This window comes from Rhinolophus ferrumequinum, chromosome 10 (assembly GCF_004115265.2).
Source record: "Rhinolophus ferrumequinum isolate MPI-CBG mRhiFer1 chromosome 10, mRhiFer1_v1.p, whole genome shotgun sequence".
Classification (NCBI taxonomy): Eukaryota; Metazoa; Chordata; class Mammalia; order Chiroptera; family Rhinolophidae; genus Rhinolophus; species Rhinolophus ferrumequinum.
Window position 1 is genome coordinate 50,501,009 of NC_046293.1, and position 23,559 is coordinate 50,524,567.

General features: G+C 46.2%; 1 protein-coding gene across 1 annotated transcript; it reads right to left on the reverse strand.

Moving 5' to 3' along the window:
- Nucleotides 1-431: 431 nt before the first annotated feature.
- On the reverse strand, nt 432-10,666 carry FAM186B (family with sequence similarity 186 member B). Its single transcript, XM_033117669.1, has 7 exons — nt 10,571-10,666; nt 9,468-9,693; nt 7,328-7,510; nt 3,559-5,224; nt 2,941-3,133; nt 1,348-1,526; nt 432-621 (listed from the first exon to the last, which is right to left on the reverse strand). Exons 1-7 carry the CDS (start codon nt 10,664-10,666, stop codon nt 432-434), a joined length of 2,733 nt encoding a protein of 910 aa, XP_032973560.1.
- Between the last annotated feature and the right edge of the window lie 12,893 nt (nt 10,667-23,559).

A 23,559-nucleotide genomic window follows, 5' to 3' on the forward strand; every position in this document is an offset into this window, starting at 1 on the left:
CCTGCCTCCCTCCCCTCAGCTGCTCTCCCCAAGGACGGTTCCTGAAGGCCTTAAGGAAATGACAGTGCGAAGGGCTCCTCTTGGTCTCCCTCATCTATTATCCTGAACCTGGTTTTCTTTGAGAACAACCCTCACACCTAGGGCGAGATACACCTCTTGAGCGATTCCCGTGCAGCCCAGGAAACAAGTGGGAAGGGAAGACTTCTGTGTGACCTTCTGAGACACCATGGAAAGTCCTTGAGAGAACTAGATTGGGATTGGCGGGGGGACGCAAGCTGGTGGCCGATACTGTGGTGTGGCACAATAAAGGGGGTCATTATTAATGGTTAGAAAGAGACCTCTTGGGCCACTGGACAGAGACAATGTGCACTCTGGCCTCTGGCCTGGAGGGCACGTCTCCCTGAATCAGATTAACCTCCCAGCCTTGCGCCTCACCGGGCCTTGAGGGACATCAAGCTTTTATGGTAGCAGGAATGCACATCCAGGGCCAACAGCCGGGGAATATCTGGGCACCCCCCTAGCTGGTCCCAGGACAGGCTGGTGGGGGTCTTCTTTTCTATTGGGTGACTAGAGGAGGCCACATCAGTCTTCCAGACGGTCTCCATCTGGTTTCCTTGTTGGCTAAGGTGGAAAATGTAAAAAGAGACCAAGAGTTAGATGGAGGGAGGGAGGGAGGGAAGGAGGGAAGGAAGGAAGAAGGGTGAGAGAGAGAGAGAGGGGTTGAGAAGCAGCGACAAGCTCTCCAGGGCCACAAGGCCCAAGACACTGGGCCTTGTTTTCTTCCTTTCTCAAGTAGTTGTCACCACCTTCCTTGTTATCTTTGCCCCCTTAACTCTAAGTCTCACCTTTCTGGGGCTCCTCTTGCTGAGATGCTGCTGGAAGAGGCTCCCCAGGCACATGTCCTGAACTGGGCCATACTGGGGTGAGTGTGGATGTGGGTCTTTTCAGCTGCCCAGAGGCTCACAGTGTCTCTTTCTGAGCCCGGGGTCACACAGTGGGAATGGTCAGGCTTGTTTGTATGGATGGACCAATGGGAGGTGCCGGACCAATGCTCAAGGTAGAAATGATTATGAGCTGTCAGCTGTGGGTCCCCAGAGTCTTTCAGTTGCATGGTTTGGAACATACCTGGTCAGGCTGGCCCCTGAAGCCCACATACCACCACATACATGCACACCCTCCTCTGGGCCAATGGCCAGAGCCGGGCAGGGCAGCTATGAAGACGGGTGCCTTGTCACTTGTGGGGTGAGCTTTGTGCCCTCAAGTAGCTGCCAGCCTCCCCAACCGACCCCCCCTGCTCCCTGCCCACCACTCATCCAGTTGGCTGCCCCCTTGGTTTCTTGCACCTACCGGGCCATCCACAGGGGCACACGTGCCCGGTGTGTGGACGGAAGATTCTCTGGGGGCTGCTTGCAGGAGGGGCCGCTGGAGTGGACCTGCCGGTGTAACGATGAGGACAGCTTGCTTTTCCTTGGCTTTGGAGAGGTGAGCACAGGGGTGTTGAGGTGAATGTTCCACTCCAGCTGGAGCTAGAGGAACCGGCAGAACAGCATCAGGGAGACAGAAAGTTATCCCCTCTCTAGGGCAAGAGGAAGCATTGTCTAACTCAGGGCTGAGCAGACCCAGGGAATCCTTCCAGTTAGAATTGCCTGGGACCCCAGGGTCTCGAATTTCTTTGAATTGTTATTTGCTCCTGTTATCTCCTTTGCTGTGGAGAATCGGGACAATAAAACCAAAGGAAGCCACAGCAGCTGGAACTCCTGCGAGCACTGGCAGGATTCATGACATGGGGCCAGGTTGTGCCTGGAATCCTTTCATCCAGCCCCAGCCTGGTACTGGGCAAGGAGCTGGGGGAACCCTCACAACCACCTGAAGAACTGTCATATGGCCCCTTTGGCACTTACGGGAGATGATCAGGACTAGTGTAAGGTGATAGGGAACTGAGTTGGGAGACAGCTCCATGGCTGAGGCGCTTCCAACTGCCCGCCGCTGGCACTTACACAGAGACCCGCAGCACACTGCTTCCCCCAGACTTAAGCCACTCTGTGCAGGACTCAGGGGGTTACCGCCTGGCCCAACCCTAGGGGAGATCCCAGCAGGTTCTAGGTCAGTGCTGTGGGGTTCTCCAGTCCCTACAAGTCATGGGCTAACCCTCTGGGGACCAGGTCAGCACTAGATGCTTCTCTGCCCCAGTAACGGGGGAAGGAGTAGAGGAAACTGAAGACAGCCCTCAGAGATTAAAAATAGGTCATACCCAAGGGACTGGGACTCAGAATGACTTTGGACTCGCAATAGCAATGCCAACACCTAGATGGAGGTGAGCAGTGTCTTCAGAACTGTGAAGGAAAATGAATTCTGACCTCACCTTCCATATCCAGGCTAACTGCAAATTAAGAGCGAGTGTAGATACTAAGTAAAGATGTTTCCAGACAATCAAGGTCTGTGAGGTACCGTTTGTCAGGAAGTGACTGGAGGAGGTGATCCATTAAGGAAAACCTGGTATCTAGAAAGGAGGGGAGCTGTCCCCAGAGAGAAGGAAAGCATGTCCCCAGCATGAAGGTAAAGAGGACAGCTGTGACCAAGCTGGAAAGCAACCAGAACCTTCAGGAAAAGGGCAGAGACCCCCACAGGAGGGAGAATCTCCGTAAAGCTGGGATTGCAGGGCCCGGCTACCTTCCCCCTCCAGAAGAGTCTTTTCTTCCCTAGCTCTTTCTGAAGGTCCATCTTTAGCGCTGGCACCATAGATGGATATTGGGTGGCTGCCGTTCCTTACACTCAAGCCACCTCCTGTCTGCACCTCTTCCTGGTTCAGAGGCGTTAGCTTCTCTTATTTACCATCTGCCCCCACATCTGGTCACTTCCACGTTCCTGCCGGCTCATTTCCTGGCCCCACCTCTACTGGCTGTGCTGACCCCCGAGAAGGTCACCAGGCAGGAGGCCCACCTTGGGGAACATGGTGACCATGCTGCTCAGGCACTTTTGGCGCTTCTCCTCCAGATGTTTCTGCCTGTCCGTCAAGGCCTGCAGACGGAGATCCCGCAGACGGTCAGTGTGCTCCAGGAAGATGTAGAGGTTCTGGGCCTCGTAGGGAGTCCCCGTTTCTCGCAAGGCTTGTATGTGGTTGATCACTTCTTGTCTGGGGAGAGAAGGAGTCATTCGGTGGGTGAAGGGCCTCTTTTTCCCCCCAGGTCTGTTAACCAGACATGAGTCCCCATTTGTAATTCCCAGGAGCAAGAAGAGAAGTGGAGGTTGGTGAGAGCCAGGGAAGGCAGGGAGCAGAGGAGTGTCGGGTGTGGAGCCTCGGGGCTGGGCTGGAAACAGGAAGAAAGTAAGCACATTGGGGAGCATAGTAAGTGGGTGACGGGCAGGAGGGGAAGGAGGGAGGAAGAAGTAAGGAAAAGCCCACTACAGGGCGGGCAATGGGTAAGCACCCCACCACCCACCCTTCAGGGTGCCCAAGGCCTCGGGTGCTTCTCCCCGTCCCCCCTCGCCCCATGCTGCTCCTCTCCCCTTGGGTTTTGGCTCTGCCCACACAGCAGGTGTGTGCCAGGGAGGACCTACCGGAGGCTCTGGAAGTGTCTGTAGAGGATATACTTATGGCACAGGCCCTGCAGTCTGAGCACGCTCAGCCCCATGGTGGTGGCGGTGAGCTCCAGGGCCCTGCTGCGCAGGTAGTGGGGCAGCCTCCACTCCGCACCCTCACTCAGGAGCTGCAGATTCTTCCTCTGGGCCTCCACGTCCATGTGGTACACCTTCCCCTTCAGAGTTATCGGCGATATATGCAAAGGCGGCTGGGCCACCTTGCAGATGGATCCCCCTGTGACAGGAGCAGAGGCTGATTTCTTGGGCTTTGTGGGAACGCGGCGGGTCCATGGTTTCTGGGTAAAATCAGCTGAAATGGTGATCCTCTGAGTTTTAGGGGTAGGCTGCTGGATTTTAGGGGAGCTGGGCAAGTGTGGGCTCCTGCCTTGGCATGCAGATTGGGCCCGGCTTGGGGGAGGTGTCAGCCATGCCTTCTCCAAATCTCTCCATTGCCTGGAGGTCATGAAGGTCGTCCTGTCCACATCCTCCCTCAGCGGCTCCGGCTCCCTCTGGGGGCCCCCTTGCTCCTTTTCCGGCTGGACCAATCTCTGCTGCTGTTCCTTTGCCACCTCCTCCATCTCCCACTGCCGCAGCTTCTGCTGGTGCTCCTGCTCCAGCAGGGCCCACGTCTTCTGTCGCTGCAGCCACATCTCCTCCTCCTCCAGCCACTGCTGCCTCCGCCTCTCCCAGCTGAGCTCCTCTTCCCAGCGCTGCACCTTGCTCTCCAAGGCCACCTTCCTGGAGCTCTCTGGGGACAGCTGATCCCTAAAATGGGAATTCATTGGGAGTCCTTCTTTCTCCTGGGCTGCTTCCTGGAAGAAATCCTTCTGGTCTTTGACTATGTGGCCTGGGCTCTCTGCCACCGTTATTTCCCATTTCTTAGGAAACTTGTGATCCACTGAGGATGGCAACACAGGCTGAAGACTCTCAGCATCCTTGCTGCTGTACACATCTGCGATCCTCCATTGCATGGTCATGGTGGAAGGTGACGGGTGTGTGGAAGACCTAGCACCACTGTCCCTGGCCATGGCCGTGGGACGTGGTGAAAACAACTGCTCTTCCTTCTTGGGTTCCTGTTGGATTTCCTCCATGCCTGGTTCTTTCTCAGGGAGGGTCCCTTCCTCAGGGGGGGTCGGGGATTCAACGAAGATCTTGGCCGAGTCGTCTGCTTGACCTCTAGCAGACTGAGCCTCCTTTAGCTGGAACTCTAAGGCATGCTTTATCAGGAGAAGGTCATGGTACTTTCCCCCTATCATTTCCACCTGCTTTAGTAGGGCATCCCGCTTACTCTCAAGGACTTGGAGGGACTGCTGGGAGTATAACCTCTGGCTGCAGATTTCCTTGCACATCTCTATTTTCAGGTGCCTGTATTTGGTCTCCAGGCTCCTGTTCTCCTGGTGCTGGAGGATCAAGGCCTTATTGAGGTTCTCCACCACAGTGGACATGTACCTGATGGCCCTGACCTCTCCTTGGTTGAACATGGTAGAGTCCAGCAGCTCCTGCAGCATGGACTTCACCTCAGAGACCCTGGTGCAGGTCGTATTCTTGTCCTGGAGCATCTGCTCTGGGCTCAGTGGCTGAGGGAAGGATGCAGATTTTTGTGGGCTTTCTTGCTGCCAACCTTGCCAAAAGTTATGTTTGGACCCTAGGAGAAGTAGAGAGAACAAAGGCAACAAGCTCCCATGGGTTCCCAAGGGTTATACTGCTTCTCCAGACCCTGCTTGGCCAAATTCCCATCCAACTGCCTTAGGGCTTTGGCAAGAACAAGGAGCTGAGGCAGTGCGGGGGGCCAGGGGAGAAGGCAGGAGAGCGCTCTGCTAGGCTCAGAGCTTGCCTAGGGCTTACCTGTCAGGGCCTGCCAGCTCCATAGCACCAGAACTGGAACTATTCAATCCAGTTCAACTCAATTCCACGTACTCTTGATCTTCCATATTTCCCTAGAGCAGAGTTGTTTTTCTAATCATACTACTTCCCAGCCTCAATATCTGTGTGTGCCAATTATCCAAACTCTACAAGCCTACCTGGTACTTAAGAGTCCAGATCACCAGGGAAGCTTTATTTCCCTTTCTTGTTATCACTGGATCGTGTTTGTAGAGAATTTATCACATGGTCCTGTAGCTGTCCACATGTTTTTGTTTTTAATGACTAATGTCCTTTCCCATTTGGCGGGGTTATAAACTCCTTTGATACTTTGATGAAAGCAGGAGACCTTCTCCCCAGGAAAATGCACATAAACACAGATTGTACACTCTGTGTTCAAACCAATTCATAGACCTCAGCGCGTCAGGGCCGGGTCACATCTGCCACGTGTAAGGCTGCTGGAGTGATTCTCTTGGAACATCCATTCATTTCATTTGCTCATTGAGTGAACACCACTGGCAGAAAAAACATTGGCTAACTTTGGATGTGGGCTAAAGGAAATATGTCAATGAAATGACATTGAAGTCAAGCTAGCATCGATCTAATATTGTCAGAGAGGCCGTATGGCCCTAGTGGTTCACAGCTTGCATTCTGGAATCAGGTAACTTGGGCTGATCCCATCCTTACTTACCACTTGCTTTGGGCAAGTTTCCTAACTTCTCAGTGCCTCTGTTTCTGAAAAATGGGGATAATCATAGTATCTACTTCATAGGACTTAAATCATATTTCGTGCCAAGCACAGTACCAGGTACCTAGTAAGTGCTCAATAATTAATCCCTAAAAAGAAATGAATAAGACACAACCGTTGCCCTCGAGTTTATAATCTAGCAAGGAAATAAGTCAAGTGTACAAATAACTATATTTGGAGAAATGATATGGTAAGGATTGTAGGAGAGAGTGTCTCCTTTACATCCACCTTTCCCTGCTCCCTCCCTCCCCCAACTGTGGACCTTGCTTGATGATAAGGAACCTGGCCATGAGAGTCAGTGGTAAAATGCTACTGGTAAATATTGTTTATTAAGCCCTGAGCATGTTCTAAGTGCTGTGCCAGATGTTTTGTACCAGGTAAAACCCTGCAAGTGGGCAGTGTACTCGTTTTGTGTATGAGTAAAGTGAGGATCAGAAAGCTGAAGTAACCTGCCCAAAGCCACACAGCCAAAAATTGGCATATGGGATTCAAACTCAGGTCTGTCTGACTCTAAAGCCCATGCTTTTGAGTAAGATTAAGAAGCCAGAAATTCTAAGCATGGGGCCTGGTTTTGCACAAGCTTTCTTTGTGGTCCCTCCTCTTCTTTGAACTTCAATATTCTCATCTACAAAATATAATAGTTAGATCATTGCAGGTCCCTTCTAGTGCTGATAGGAGTAAAATTTCAAGGTTGAACCTTGTTGTTGACTGACCACTTCTGGAGAAGCCACAACTGAGAAGGTTCTGGAACCTTTGGCTGAGTCTCACCAGACTTTTGTCTCTGTAACTGGGTTTGGAGTAAGGAAAGGATATTCTCCCTATTCTAGCGACAAGCTCCAGCCTCTCTCGGTTGCTAGTCTTGTTCCCCAGGACCTGCATGAGGTCACAGCTCCAGGGAGCACCAAAAGAAAGCTGTGTCCACATCACGCCTTCCTCCAGTCCTGAGGGACAACTCAGAACTGCTCAGTGCCCAGCTTGGGATCAACACCCAAACCCCTCACCACTGCCCATCCATCTCAGATACAGCGTTTGTTATGGAGGAGAGTCAGAAAGACCCCCACAGATTCTGGTGTGTGACTTCTTACCCTGAGATGGCATCCACCCCACCCAGCCTCCCACCCAGGTACTCCTGGAACCTACTTTGTACGCTTTTCTTTTGTCCTTCAATGAGAGTGGAGCAAAGGGAAATGAGAGACTCGATGCCTCCTTTGGTGGTGATGAGGGAGAGAGGTAACACCTTCTCCATCACCTCAATCCATTCATCCAGGCCTTCCTCTTCCTCCTCACTCTTCCTGTTCCTGATCTCATATGTCAGACTGTCACCTGGAGAGGGAGGGCAGGGGGTTAGGCTTCTAAGGAGCCCCTCAGCAGCCCTGTAGCACAAGGGTGATACCAGCAGTCCTCGAGGCCAGACTGGTTTCTCTTCTTGCTAGCTATGTGACATTGGGCCACTTATTCCCCTGAGCCTCAGTATCCTTGCCTGTGAAAGGGTTGAGTGGAGATCGAATGAGATAATACATGTGAAATGAGCAACATGAGGCCTGCCATGTTGAAAACACGTAATAGACGTTAAATAGTATTGTTGTACATTAAGGCCGGGGATGCGTCCGCCTTGTTATTGCTCTATCTCCATAGCCTCGTCCAATATCTGGACGATTAAATGAATTTAGTGGAATCAACAGTCCTGCTGAGTTCTTGGCGGCAGCTGAAGGACCACTAAACCGAGAGCTCATCGGGGCAGGGCAGGATGAGGGGGGTGGGGTACATCCCTATACCACCTTCCTCCAACATTGCAGCATCCACCACGCCTCACAGAAGACTGAGGTCTCGTGATAGGATAGCTGATCGTAATGGGGGCGGCACCTGGCTCCAGGGCTACATGCAGCTGGTCCACACCCACATGGCTATACCAGTTTCTTACAGCTGGCATCAGTGCTGTTTGGACCAATAACCATGCAGTAAGGGTCATTAGTACTGTGAATATCACCCTTGGGTTCCTCTATAAAATAGTTCGTGTGCTCCACCAAAAAACTATTAGGACTAATAAACAAATTCAATAAAGCTGCAGGACACAAAATCAACATACAAAGATCAGTTGCATTTCTATACACTAACAATGAACTATCTGAAAAAGAAATAAAGAAAACAATCCCACTCACAATAGCATCAAAAACAATAAAATACTTAGGAATAAATTTAATCAGGGCGGTGAAGGATCTCTACACGGGAAATTATAAGACAATGATGAAAGAAATTGAAGACACATATAAATGAAAAGATACCCGATGTTCATGGATTGGAAGAATTAATATTGTTAAAATGTCCATACTATCCAAAACCACCTATAGCTTCAATGAAATATACCAATGGCATTTTTCACAGAAATACAAAAAAAAAAAAAATTCTCAAATTTATACAGAACCACACAAGACCCCAAATAGTCAAAGCAATCTTGAAAAAGAAAAACAAAACATCTCACTACCTGATTTCAAACTATATTACAAAACTATAGTAATCAAAACAGTATGGTACTGGCATAAAAACAGACATACAGACCCATGGAATAGAATCAAGAGCCCAGAAATAAACCACGCATATACATTCAACTAATATTTGACAAGGGAGCCAACAATACACATTAATAAAGGATAGTCACTTCAGTAAGTAGTATTGGTAAATCTAGACAGTCCCATGCAAAAGAATGAAATTGAACCCTGATCTTAACACCACTCACAAAAATTAACTTGAAATGGGTTGAAGACTTAAATATAAGACCTGAAACCATAAAACTCCCAGAGGAAAACATAGGAGAAAAAAGCTCCTTGACATTGGTCTTGGTGATGATTTTTTGGACAACGACAACAACAACAAAAACAAGTGGGACGACATCATACTAAAAAATTCCTGCAGTAAAAGAAATCAGCAAAAGGAAAAGGCAATCTACAGAATAGGAAAAAATATTTGCAAACCATATATCTCATAAGGGGCTAACATCCAAAATATATAAGAAACTCATATATCTCAATAGTAAAAACCAATCCAATTTATAAATGGGCAAAGGATCTGAATAGACATTTTTCTAAAGAAGATATACAAATGGCCAAAAAGTACATGAAAAGGTGTTCAACATCACTAATCAGGGAAATGCAAATCAAAACCACAAGGAGATATTACTTCATACCTTTTAGGATGGCTATTACGAAAAACATGAGAGCTAACTATTGATGAGGACGTGGGGAAGGCACCTGCCCTCAGGACAGCACCCAGCCTGCAAACTCACCCCAGTCACCTAGCCAGCGGAGAATTTCGTACAAGTGCTTCTCTTTAGTCTTAGCATCTTTGGAGAAGGAGGCAATTTTCTCTAGCAAGATGAATCTGTTCTTGCCCTTTTGCTCCATCTGGTGAGATTTTGCCTTTTCTTTTATATCATATCCCAGTTCTTCCTGGAAGCGGTTGATGACACAATTGACATTGTCCAAGATGTCTGAGAGCTGGGAAGAAATATCCTGTATGGAGGACAGCAGATGGTAGTATTTAGACATGTGAGCCAGATGCCGTGTCCTAGTAGAATGATCTCAGACAAGTCATGTTAACCTCTTGGGGTCTCAGTTTTCTTATTTGTAAAATGGGGATCACTATAGTACCTGTGTCACAGAGTTTTGTAAAGATTAAATGAATTAGTATTTGTAAAGCACTTGGGACAGTGCCTGGCACATAAAATAAAAAATAAGTAGCTCTTATTACTGTCATTTTAATGATTAAGACCAGGTAAGGGAAGGAATACTGAAAATCCACAACAAACGTGTCTTCAGAATTTCAGAATTTGCTGGGGACTTTTGGACATCTCTCCTCACAAGGATGCACAGGCAACAGATGGGAAAAATGAGGCCCCAAGAAACCCTCAGGATCAGAGGCTCCCATAAAAAATGCACTAGAGGCTCAAGAGCAGGGTGATTCCAGCCTTTGGCCATTTCCCTGTGAGCTTCTAGGACTCAGCGTGGGGAATTCTGACAGGTTGCCAAGAACAGACCCCCAAATCATGAACTTTGGGCCCTTCCTCCTACCCTACTAGTACCCACCCCTCTGTGTCTCAGGGTCATCCTGAGGTATCTGTGGGCTATTCTCTTCCTGAGTCCTGCCCAACCTTGGGGGTCAGCGAGGGAAGGGGTGAGGGAGTTGGGTGGTGTTTTGACTCCAGCTCGCCCTGCAGAAGCCAAGTCTAGGAGGTGGATATTTTGCACCAATCTGTCTGCAAACCCGGCTCGCTGAGGATCCCAGGACCCCTGAGGGTCCAGAGCTGGAATCTTACCCAATTCTGGGATCAGTCCCCAACCTCCACATCAAACCCCCACAGAAGGGTGACTCCCTCATCTCAGGGATTACCTCCTGAGCCCGAGTTAGCTGGGCAGCCTCAATCCTCGAGATGATGGCTGTCACTGATGTGGGGGTCACCAACTGTGGGGGCTTGTCTTTCTCCATTTTGGATCACTGCCAGTCACAAAGATGTCCTGTTTCTCTAGTACACAAGCCAGGACACGTGCTGTTGGCTGCTTTGGGGTTAAGGGCTCTGGGGCAGCTCCTGAGTACCCTGTGCCTAGCCACAGCTCCCTGTAACTGCCGGACGGCAGGTTCCAACTGACCTTCTCTTCTCCAGTGACATCATCAGTTTGATTGGAAGAATGACTCCCTGTCATCTATCTACTTGAATATATATGTATATGTTTCTAATACCATGTTTCCCCGACACTCTAATGCGTCCTTTGGAGCAAAAATTAATATAAGACCCAGTCTTATATAAGAGCCAGTATTGTATTATATTATATTATATTATATTATATTACATTATATTATATTATATTATATATTAATAAGACACGGTCTTATTATATAAGACCCAGTCTTATTTTAATATAAGACATATTAATTTTTGCTCCAAAAGATGCATTAGAGCTAATGGTCCGGCTAGATCTTAACTTTCGGGGAAACACGGTATATATTAACCTGTTGCTTTTTAAAAACCATTAAATGTTTTGCTCCCAAACTAAATGTTAATGGCTAAAATAGGAAAAAGCAATCAGAAAAAGTTATTTTCCCAATGAGAACTTTTTAATAAATTAGAGTCAATCAGTAACTAATGGAAATATGTTTGTATTTGCACCAGGGATCAGGGAGGGAGTAGGGAAGGAGAAAGGGATTAAAAAAAAAAAAAAAAAAAAGGGAAGGACCCTAGATTGGGAGTCAGGAAACCAGGTTTAAGTTTCTACACTGTACCTCCCAGCTCTGTAACTTTAAGTAAATCTCCTAACTCCACTGAGCCATAACTTGCACATGTTTGTAAGGATGAATAAGTTATTTATAAACTACAACATGCTCTGAAATCATAAGGGATTAAAGGACCATTCAGTGCCAGATGTATATATAAATAGACAACTATACATAAACCAGGGTATGAGCACCTCAAAGAGAACTAGGCCTCTCTTGTTTTCAGTATTTCTAACACCTAGCCCCATGCCTGGCGCACAGAATGTTCCCAGTGTTTGTTGACTGAATGAAGCAATGAAAGAAACTGAGTAAGTGAATCAACGGTAAAGAACAGGAAGGAACACTTCTCATTTTATGAGGTTAGCATTACCTTGCTACCAAAACCAGACAAAAATATATAAGGAAACAAAACCCCAGTATCCTTTACAAACATAGTCATGAAATGAAATGGAAGCCTCTGATTGGAAAAAAATTATTTGCAAAATATATGTTTGATAAAGGACGTGTCCAGAATATATAAAGAACAACTACAACTCAATAACAAAAAGAAAAATAATCCAGTTTTTAAAACGGGCATAAGAAGATACACAATGGTAAAAAAAGCACATGGAAAGATTCTCAATATCATTAGTTCTTTGGGAAAAGCAAGTAAAAAAACCCACAATGAGATGCAAAATCTGGCAAAGATGAGTCAGACAATAAAAAGTGTGGCAATCCTAAGTGTCGAGGAGGATGTTGGGAAATTAAAACCTCATATATTACTGGTGAGAATGTAAAATGATAGAGCCACTTTGGAAAAAAGTTTGGCAGTTTTTTTAAAAGTTACGTATACGTTACCATACAACCCAGAAATCCCACTCCTAAGTAATGAAAACATGGCCACACAAAGACCTATACAGAAATATTCAGAAGCAGCTCTGTTTGTTATAACACGAACCTGCAAACAACCTAAATGTCCATCAACTGATGAATGGATAAACAAATTATAGTATGTCCATGCAATGAAATATACTACTTTACATTAAAAAGAAATGAACTGATAACATGCAACAACATGGATAATCTCAACAGCATTATACTACGTGAAAGAAGCCAGACACAAACTACTGCAAATGTATGATTCCACTTATATGAAATTCTAGAAAGGCAAAGCTATAATGACAGAAAACAGATCAGTAAATGCCAGGAGCTGGATGAGGAGGAAGAGACAGAATGCAAAAGGGCACAAAGAAAGTTCCTGAGTGCAGGAAATGTTTTCTGTCATGATTATGTAGTGGTTATATGACAATATACATTTGTGAAAATTCATAGTATTGTACACTTAAAATTGGTGAATTTTATTATATGTAAATTATACCTCAATAAAGCCAATTTTAAAAACTGTAATGTTTTATAATGCCCAAGACTGTGGAATTAGTCAGGAGAGTATTGGAGGGTGTAAGGAAATAATCCTTTCTTCTTTCTCAGGTGGCAAGTCTTCTCTACTTTCATTCCCTTTCTCCTTGAGGTTAGGATGATCCCTCTTGCAAGTTCCTCTCCCATACAGCTCTGTGGCCAGTAGCAACACTTTCACCACAGTTCAGGCCACACTGAGGTGATCCCTAGCCCAGGAGAGAGGTTTGTAAACTTTTTTTAAAAAATGTAGCCAACCCCCTTTCCAAGCAAAGCTTTTTATAGAACCTCACTAAAACAGATAAAAACAATATCTTATTACAATACATATATAAGTTCAACTTCATGATATCTCTCATTCAATGTCAACAAGTCTGTCTGACGAACCCAAAACTTTGATATGTAGGACATTTGAGTGTATATATTTTTAAACTGTTTCAAAAACAGTTAAAATATATATAAAGTTTCTGAGTAAAAATGGTAGAGTGAACACATGTATCTAATTTTGTTCTACTGAAAATACACTAAAATTATTGCAAGGGATTTTTTTAAGGCATAAATCCACAAGGACAGGGGAACAGGACAGGAGACAACAGCCAAATACTTTAGGAAGCTGAAAAGTATGTGGATGAGTGGTTCCTGACTTAGAGAAGGATGGATCCTTAGGCAGCAGTGGGGCAACCATATGGCAAAACAGAATTGGTTGTGGCAGATGGCTTACCACCCTGAGAAGGAGGTCCCTAAACATCAGAAGTTCCCTGCAGTGAAACTTAGGGCCAACAAGTCCCACTCATGTACCTGAGCCCACACAGCACAAACGCTTCCAATCGGCTTTTTGGTAACCCATCCTTAAATGTGAACATAAACCTAAATATTCTAAAACCTGCAAGAAAAGACTCTAACATGAAAGAGACCAAAACAACAGGAAAAGAAATGTAGAGCAAACAGAGATTATGCAGAAAGAAGAAAATGTAAACAAAACTATCATTAATAGCTTCAGAGATAAGATAAGCTACTGCAACTCTGAAAAAAAAAAGATGCTACAAAAGGAATATTCAGAGAATAAAAATAAAGGGGGAATAATAAAAATCTTTAAAATATTGAAAAACTCAGTAGACGTTTTCTCAAGAGAAGAATGGGAAGATAAAATTGAGGAAATCTCCAACAAGACAAAGTAAAAACATGGAAAGTAGGAGAGAAAAATAAATTAGAAGGACCAGTCCAGCAGATCTATCGTCTGAATTACAGGAGTTCCAAAAAAGAAAACAGAAAATAGAAGGGAAGAAATCAGCAATGGGATGATTCAAGATTATTTCCCAGAAGTGAGGGGCATTGAGTATCCAGCACAACAAACAACCTCTCACCAAGACATATCACTGCCATTTCAGAACACGGGAGACAAGGAGAGGTTCAGAGAGGGGGAGAAAGTCACGAGGGATAAGAAGTTAAAAGGCTTCAGATGCCTCAAGCACAATGATGAAAGCTAAACGGTAATGTCGCAAGGTCTTCATAATTCCCAAGAAATTCTATTCCCAGTCAATCAATCCAGGTCAGAGTAGAAAAATGGCAATGTCAAATATGCAAAGTTTAGAGACAATTTACCACCTCCTTTCTCAGGAAGTTTCTGTAAGATGGTCTCCAAAAATAGGGAATAAGACAAGAAAGAGAAAGACATGGACTACGGCAAATAAAAGACCCAACGAAGGAGGCAAAGAAAATGCCCAGGAGGATGAGAAAGGAGATGCCAGGTTGCCAGGTGTGCAGCAAGGATCGACACTCAGATTAGAGCAGGTCAGAGGCTCCAGCAGAAGGTGGTGAACCTGAGTTCCAGCCCTGGGAGGGAGGGCTTGACAGGGGCGTGGGGCTGGTGGAGATTCTGCACCGGGAGGATGCTGGCTGTCCCTGCGGTCCTCGCCCTGGGGCCCTGCAGCTCGGTCTCTCCCTGTGTATCTCTGGCGCCTCCCAGGTCGCTGTCCTGTCCCTCCCACAGAGCCCAGGGTGTTTTCCTCTCATATCATCCCCTGTGATGACAATGTCTCTGCCTGGTGAAACTGGTGATCATGCTGGAAATCTGTCATTAGACCCCTCTCGCCATCACGATGAATATTGATACCATTGATATGTTCTCCTTTTCAACTGAGATCCAATTGGAAGTAATCTGTCTGGTGAGAAGAGGAAAAAGCACACAATGAAAATATAGGTCATTGAGATTAAAATTAAACTTGCTAGTACTTCCCACTTGAATAATAACAAGAAATATATCCATCTTGTGGAAGGTATAAACTATGTTAATAAGTACTGTCAGGAATTAGTTACTTCTTTAAGGCATATCTTAAACATGGTGGAAAGGGAAATCCTAGTAACTTTTAAAAAAAACACCCTGCCTGTTAAATTCTTAGAGGATACTTTCCTTTCAAGTTATGGGTCCTGTGATTTTGCTTTATGAATAAGTATGTATTGAATCCAATTCAATAATATATAATTCTTATTAACATACATTAGTGATACTTTCCCATGATAAAGAAAAATTATTTTTGTCAGTGCATAGCTCTTCACATATTTCAGAGAAATGAGTCATAATGTTTAAGAGTTAAGAGTCCTCGTTAGTTAGTCATTTAAATAAGTATATTAATACATTGTCCATACTGTCTAGAATTAATAAAACCTAATTAATGTTGGACATTCAGGGAAAAAAAAGGTGAACTTGATAGAGTATCAGCTGTACTTAGATATTCTGAGAGGAGATTTAGCCAACAAGGGGAAGATTTTGAGGCAGATTTTGTGGCAAATACATAGAAAACTAAACAAATGAAAAAAATAAATAATTATCAATTCCAGGAAAAAGAAAAAAGTTATGCAGCAAAAGAAGAATAATCAGTTTTCTACATGGCTCAACTCTGAATGGCAGATGTAGTCACAGTGTTGCAAGAACTAAAAATTGAACTAACAAAAATTATCTAATTAAATTTGGCAGATGGGAACTAAGAATGAGGTATAAGTGGTGGGGAGAGAGGAAAGGAAAAAGAGTTAAATCCTCAAATCTGCCCCCATTATTTGTGGGGTCTGACGCAAGACTATAATGGGGACTAATACACTAAATATTTTAATGTGATAAAGTAAGCTAACAAATTGTTAAATAAAATACCTGCTAAACGCCTCATTTTACAAATATACCTTCATGAGGACCTAAAAAGCCAGATGGGAGGGTCACAGATGGGAGGAAAGGATTCATTCTTGGGGCCACAGTAGAGGGAAACTTCATTGTAGTTTTCATCACAATACCTAGATAGCCTCTTATGAGGCTGTGGTTTTCAAACTTCATTACTGAGACCTCCAGGCATAGCAGACGTGGTTTAGAGGTTTCAAGTTTTTCTTTTTTCAATGAGGTATTTCTTGGAATACATAGACGCCTATTTTCAAGAGTCAAATACTTGTATAAGATTTGTTAAAAACAGCAGAACCCTGCCTCCATCATCTCTCCCTGTGGGAGACAGCCATTTTCAGCTCTTTCAAGAGGTTTCTTCATATCTCTGGCCCTCCTGCAGCTGCGTCCCTCCCCAGGGGCTGAGGAGTCCAAGGGATGTGGAAAACCAGGTTCTAAATTAGAATTTTTAGAATCCTCAGAGTTCTAACACTAGAAAATAGCAGCTCCCGCACCTTCCCCCCACATTCCGCCCCCCAACACGCACCGCCTTCGCTTCTGCCTTTGCCTCTGTCCTGCATTGAGAGCGGTATATTTGTAAAATGGGTCCTGTGGACGCCACCGCTGGCTCACACATCTTGCTGCAAAAAGCTGCCCCATGGCTACACCTCAGTCCTAGGGATGCCCAGATGATCAGCAAGGTCTCCCTGGGGAGTAGAGATCCAAGGAAGAAGCTGGTTCATGCCCAGGAAGCAAGCCGGACATGGAATTCCAGGGTCCCTGGTATTCAGAATGCCTCTAAGGGGTAAGTGGTCTTTGGATGGGCACATCCCCTTGGACTCCTCAGCCCCTGGGGAGGGACGCAGCTGCAGGAGGGCCAGAGATATGAAGAAACCTCTTGAAAGAGCTGAAAATGGCTGCCTCCCACAAGGGAGAGATGATGGAGGCAGGGCTCTGCTGTTTTAACAAATCTTATACAAGTATTTGACTCTTTAAAATAGGCGTCTATGTATTCCAAGAAATACTTCATTGAAAAAAGAAAAACTTGAAACCTCTAAACCACGTCTGCTATGCCTGGAGGTCTCAGTAATGAAGTTTGAAAACCACAGCCTCATATGAGGCTATCTAGGTATTGTGATGAAAACTACAATGAAGTTTCCCTCTACTGTGGCCCCAAGAATGAATCCCTCTTCCTCTCCTCCCATCTGTGACCCTTAATTTAGGACTTCTACTTCGTATTGTTTTTTTCCCTATCTCTCCCAGTCTAGACTCTAAGCTCCTTGCAAGCAGGCACCCGGCTCAGAGTTCTATGTATTTATAGAACCTAGGACAGTACCCAGCACAGAGTAAAGGCTCAGCTAAGTGTTGATGGATAAAGGAAAACGGAAGCATCTTTTTCCAGGCTTTGGAGGGAAAGTGTTTGATCCTTTCTGCATTTGTATGCTTGGAGCCTTGTCAGTTACTGGCCCTGAGCTTCAGCATATTCATTAAAAATTGCTTTGAGTTATATATAATTCCCTTATCTGCACAACACATCTCACATCTTTAATACCTATAACAGATGGGGTCCCTGCTCCAAATCTCAAAAATAAATTAACTTCAGGGTAACGTGAGAAGCACGGGTACGTCCCAAGAGAGCAGGGATTTCGGGGATATATTTTTTTCAATTCTTCTATGCCCAGTACCTGGAACAGTTCCTGGCATATAACAGGTGCTCAATCAATAATTGTTGGATGAATGAATTAATTAAAAAGTGCTAAAAATAACTACGCATCGAATAAAAACACGCTTTGCTAAGTGCAAAGATACCCCTATACTCGAATACTTCAGTGCAGCCCCTGGTCATGGGAGCGAGCGCATGGGATCCAGCCGCTCTGAGAGCTGTGAGGGGCGGACGCGCCAGCCGAGCCGCGAAAGCCGGGAAACTGCTGGCAGAGGTCTGGAGGCGGCCGGCGGGAAGGGCGCGAAGACAATTGAGTTGCAGGTGCGCGAAGAGCCGGCCAGGCACGCACGATGTGGCTGCTTTGTGCCGCCCGGCGTCTGCCGCTGGGGCCGTCTGTCAGAGCCCTAAGTAGGTGCGCCCCGCCCCCCGGTGGGCGGGCCCTGGACCCGGCGGCGCAGGGGCGGGGCCTGGGTCTCCGCGCCGGGGGCGGGGCCGGACCAGGGCGCTCCGGCCCGGTGTGGGCCCGGCTGGTTGACGGGAACGACCGGAGCCCCGGCCACCAAGGGGTGCGACCCCCCACTGGCCCCGCCTTCCCGGCTGCGGCTCGGCCAATCAGAGTGGCTTTTACTGGCGGGTGGGCCGAGCCGGCCCAGCTGCTCCGAGGTTCTGGCATGGTAACGTCCCCGCGCGGGGGTGGAGGGGCCCGGGGCGGTCCCACAGCGCCCCCCGCGGCCCAGGCCGGGGCCGGGGGGCCGGGGAGGTCGCCGGGCGTACCCGGGACCCCGGGGCGGGGAGGGCGAGGGACATGAGGGGTTAGGGAGAGGAGCCCAGGAGGGGGAATGGGGCGGGGATTTGGGGAGAAAGGGTGGGGGAGGCCATGATGGAGGATGGCGGGGGGTGGGGGTGGTGTTGAAGGGAATGAGAGTTGCGGGACTGGGTGAGGAGGAGAAGGGGAGGAAGTGAAGGAAAAAGGTCGGAAAAGAAGAGGGGGCAGGAGATGTGGGAGCCACGGGACTAAGGGAGAGCTGGGGGCCACAGTTGCCCCTCCTGGGATATTTGGCGTGCGACATGCCCCTCCCCCAGTGCTTGTTCCCTTTGGAAGCCGTGGATGCCCCTTAAGACCTGTTGTAGACCTCCTCCTTCATTTCTCCCGCATTGTCTCCTGAGGGGAGGAGGGGGCACTGTCTCCTGAGGAAAGAGAGGCTTCCGGCCCCCACCCAGTGCTGGATAGTCCAAGAAATGGGAGAGCAGAGGCCACTTGATCCCAACCCTGGCTCTGTGGTCCTCAAACTATGTAACAACTTTGTGTGACCTTGGGCAAGTCACTACCCGTCTTTGGGCCTCAGATGTGCCATCGATTAATTAAAAAATGAGAGAATCCATAAGAATGATAACCCAGATCCCTTCCAGCTCCAAAATGGAGTGGTTCTTGAGAGAGTTCAGGAGAACGGGTTCTAGAACGCGGGGAAGCAAAAAAAAAAAAAAAAAAAAAAAAGGGTTGAAGATGGAAGTGAGGCCTTCGGCTGGTGCTGCAGAAAATCCCCAGGGATGTGGGGGGAGGGTAGACACAAAGCCTGCAAGGCTGGGACAGGCTAACCAGGGCCTCTGGAATCCCGTTGGAGGGATGGAAGAACTCTTAAGTAGAGGAGGAGGAGATTGAAACCTAACCCAATAAAGATGAAGACCAGAAGTAACATTCTGTTCTTCAGAGGGAGAATAAGATGGCAGGAGCCCAGAGAAGCAACAGAAGATATTTTATAGGAAGACCGTTCCTTTGGGGAGCAGGAGGAATAATAAGGCTGGTACAAGAGAGTGGAGCCTAGGATGGTCTTGAAAACAGGGAGGGAGGGTTGGTGCTGTTTGGGGTCGCTGAAGAAGGGCAGCAGGTCGATAGTCCACAGGATAATTAATTAGCTGGTCTCAGCCTCCATGATCCTTTTTGGCAATGGCTACCTCTTTCTGACAGACGTGCCTTCCAGCCTTCATTTGCCAACACAAGTCTCTTCAAGGAGTGAGTCGGACCAGGTCAACCTGGGGATCACCTTTCTAAAGATTTCAGGATTGTGTGAGGATTGGGGTGACAAGAAAACAGGAATGAATTTGAGTGTAAGAAACACTTGTGGCACCATCATCCTTGCTGCAAGGAAACTTTGTGGAGTATTTGAAAGCGCACGCTTTGGGGTCAGACTACTTGGATTATAAACCTGCCTTGGCCATTTAATCTTAGAACCTTGGTCAAGTTACTTAATTTCTTTGAACCTCAGTTGGTTTATTTATAAAAGGGGGATAATAACCTCTAAGATGGTTGCGAGGAGTAAATGAGTGTCATGGTATCTGGCTCATAATAAGCACTCAATAAATATTAGCTATTAGCTCTTATCATTCACTCTTTCCATTCTCTTCTGTTTCACCATTTTTGTCCTTTTTTCCTTTTGTTCTTTCTTCTGAATCTTCAATTCTGAGATGCCCCTTAGATGTGGAGGCTGACAACAATCGATTGCATCTTGGGGGTCCTTCCGCTGGTCCACACATGAAGATCAGATGATCAGCTGGCTCTTCATCTTCTCTCCTATCCCACAAATGCATTTTTGTTCCAGGGAAGATATAGGATCTGCTTCTTTTTCAGGCCCCTTTCCTATATCCTTCTCACACGAGCTACTTCTTGAGATTCTCACCCAGAAGTGTAATAAGATCCAAAGTTGTACAGGCACTACAGCAAGTGAAATAGGGGAAGAGGTGTTTCACGAAAGAAAGTATACACATCGCCCAGGGGAGGCTTAGGGAAGGGAGGGCTTTGGAAATTCCATAGAAATTTAGGTTTATTCCATTGCTCTGTCCTCTATCCAAAGCATACCAGTATCTCGATCCTTGCCAGGGGTTTCCATTCCAAGGTAAAGATGGTCGTATACAGTTAGTTTTTTATTGTTTAGGTTTTCCCAAGCCAGTATTTGATTCCAGTTCCTTTTCCCCAGTACATAGATCTTTTGCCAAGCTGCCTCTCTGTCTCATCGCATGTCTTTACTCAGATAATTTATACAAAGGTACCTGGGCACATGTGCACACATGCACACGTTTGCTTCCTTTAGGATATTCTAGTATGCAAAAATCTAATAAGGTTAAGGATGAGTCTGTGTTTTATGACAGTACTTTGTGTGCAGGGCCCTGACTAGACACTCAGAGGAGACTTGAAAGAAAACTCAGTCCCTGAATGTCGGAGTGAGGAGACAGGCAGTCCCACGTGAAACACCCAGCAAACATCCACAGGAGCAGGTCACTTGGTGCAAAGTAGTGTGGCATTTATCATGAGGGAACACAGGTAGGAGTGTGTACCTATGGAGGATAGTCATAAAGGTAACCTGAGGGAGGTGAATATTGGATCATTGTAAACAAAGGGAGACACAAAGTGGAGTGAAAAACACATGGAGTAATCCATGTGCAAAGAGGAGGGAAGCCATTGAGTCAGAAGGAGCCAAGAAGAGTTGTGGCATGGACCTTGTTGAAAGGCTGAATTTTGAATGTTAGATGAGAGATTCTATAGGGTGGGCAATAGGGGCCCACCACTGGTTCTCAAGTAAGAAAATGTTGGATCTTTGCTGATTTAACCATGGATTGCAGGGGATATGCTGTAGTGAAAAAACAGACGTGCTTCGTATGCAAGGACTGCTTTCAAGGGAGTAGGGCTGGAGGGCAGATTAGATCCAGTCCTGGCTTTGTCCCTAACCAGCCGTAGGATCTTGGACCCATTATTCCCCCTTAGTTTTCTCATCTGAAAAAAAGGGGGCTACATTGGGTGGTTGCCAGAGTCCCCTCCAGCTCTGACATCCTGTATTCCCTGAATAACTACTAGGCCTTACCAGTAGCTTTGTTTTGTGAGGTCTGTCAAGACCACTCAGTCATTAAGTGAACAAATATTTGTTAGCACCTACTGTGTGCCAGTAGCAGGTTAGGAAAATATAGTGGGGATCGGATATTGGGGTGAGCAAAAACAAACCCTTGCCCCTTAGAGTTTTCAGCCTAGTGGAGGCAATAGTTATTTCATTGATTCTGAGACTCACAATTTAACATTTCTGAAGTCAAGATGTATCTTAAAATCAATGGAGTATCATGATTTAATGGCAGCATTTGTTTTTATTAGTGCCACATATTAGTACAATCAGAATTGTACAAATAACTGTAAAATTCCAATGGACAGTTCCTGAAGGGAAAGGTACATGGTGTACAAGCATGTAAAGGAGGGCACTGGCTGGTCCCCTGGGGTGGGAGGGAGGCTTTCCTGAGGAAATGATGACTGGTAGATGTGAAGGATATGTGGGTGAGGTGTGGGTTGGGAGGAAAATTACCCCAGGCAAAAGGGGACGCTGAGGTGGAGAACTGAAAGAAGGTGAGACCCAGCATCCCAGGCCCTCGCGGGTTTTGGTCTTTACCCTAAGAGCAGTGGGAATGTCATTGACAAGTTTTAAACAGGGAAGTAACATGGTCTCAGGTGCATTTTGGTGAGCTTGTTACGGCTGCCATTTCGAGTGGATGTGGAGAGATCAGATGAAAGGGGTTGGTGGGCGTGGAGGAGGAAATCAGAGTAGATGGATTCAAGAACGCTTTAGGGGGTAACATTAACAGGACTCAGTGACGTATTGACGAGGAAGAGGGAAGTTGTGGAGAGTGACTCATGTTTTTGTCGTGGGCAACTGTGTGGATGGTGCACCATTCTCTGACATGGGCCACCTGGAGCCCGGTAGAACCCAAAGATGGTTACATACGTAGCATGTGGGAGGGTAGAGAGGATCTTAAGGCAGCTTGAGGTGGTAAAGTGTGGTACAGAGAGAATTGGATTTTTCCCATATCGATTAGTTTCTGACTTCCCACGCCCAGGAAAGTTTCCGGGACAGGAACAGGTCTGATACAAGGCGAGAGGAGTTGAACACTGAGACAGGGTGATTCAAGGGGGAGTGGTTTGTCTTATCTCCTTCTCTCCGTAGGACAAGATGGTTGGGAAGAGAGGTAGCACAGATATTGCTGAAGGCAGAGACTAGAAAGCATTTTTAAATGCTGAGCCTTCTCAACATAAGGATAATTGAGGAAGGGAAATCAGGCAGTAGCGAGGTGGCTCCTCCTCAGCCAGCTACCACCTTTCCCTGGGCCTCTTCTTTACCACCCCTCATCTTTTAAGCAAAGGGGGGAAGGGCAGAGGCTTTTAGCTGCATCTCCACACCTCAGTTCAGTTAAAAAAAATTTTTGAATGGATAATATAGTCATGGACACATACTCAAAAGTTACAAAAAGGCATATTAGTGAGAAGTCTCCTTTCCACCTCAGTTCCCCTTCCACCAATTTCTTGTGTATCATTTGTCTGTGATTTTTATACAGTGATAAAACTTGACAGCACTTTGCTTTTTTTCCTACTTGTTAATTTATCTTCGAGGTTGTTTCATATCAAGACAGTGAGCATCTTCATTCTTTTTTATAACTGCGTAGTATTCCACTTTGTGTGTAATTTCATAGTTTCTTACTGATGGGTATTTAGGCTGATTCTAATCTTCTGTTTTTACAAATAATGCTGAAATCGAAATCTTGTACAGACATTTTGGCCATGTGGGGCTTTATCTACAGGGTAAACTTTTCGAATTGGAAGTTTCTATATAAAGTGTATTTGTACCTTCATTTTTCATTCATTCATTCAATACTTATTGAGTACCCATCATGTGCCAGATACTGGCAGGTGCCAGGAATCCAGCTGTCAACGAGCTAGATATGATCCCAATCCTCATTGAATGTTATTACACTCTGTTAAGGGGAAAAGTAATTACAAAGTTGTGTGCTTGAGGAAACTAAAAAGGGGACCAGATAGAGAATAAATTGGAAGGACCTGCGTTAGGTAGAGTCAGGAAGACTTCTTAGAGCAAGCGATATTTAAGC

What these genes read in the sequence shown, in the direction of transcription:
- FAM186B (XM_033117669.1), bottom strand. Translation starts at nt 10,666, where the DNA reads ATGGAGAAAGACAAGCCCCCACAGTTGGTGACCCCCACATCAGTGACA. An exon ending in AGCTAACTCGGGCTCAGGAG is followed by an intron (nt 9,694 to 10,570) that starts GTAATCCCTGAG and finishes TCCTCCATACAG; the next exon opens with GATATTTCTTCCCAGCTCTC. An exon ending in ACAAAAGAAAAGCGTACAAA is followed by an intron (nt 5,225 to 7,327) that starts GTAGGTTCCAGG and finishes TACTTCTCCTAG; the next exon opens with GGTCCAAACATAACTTTTGG.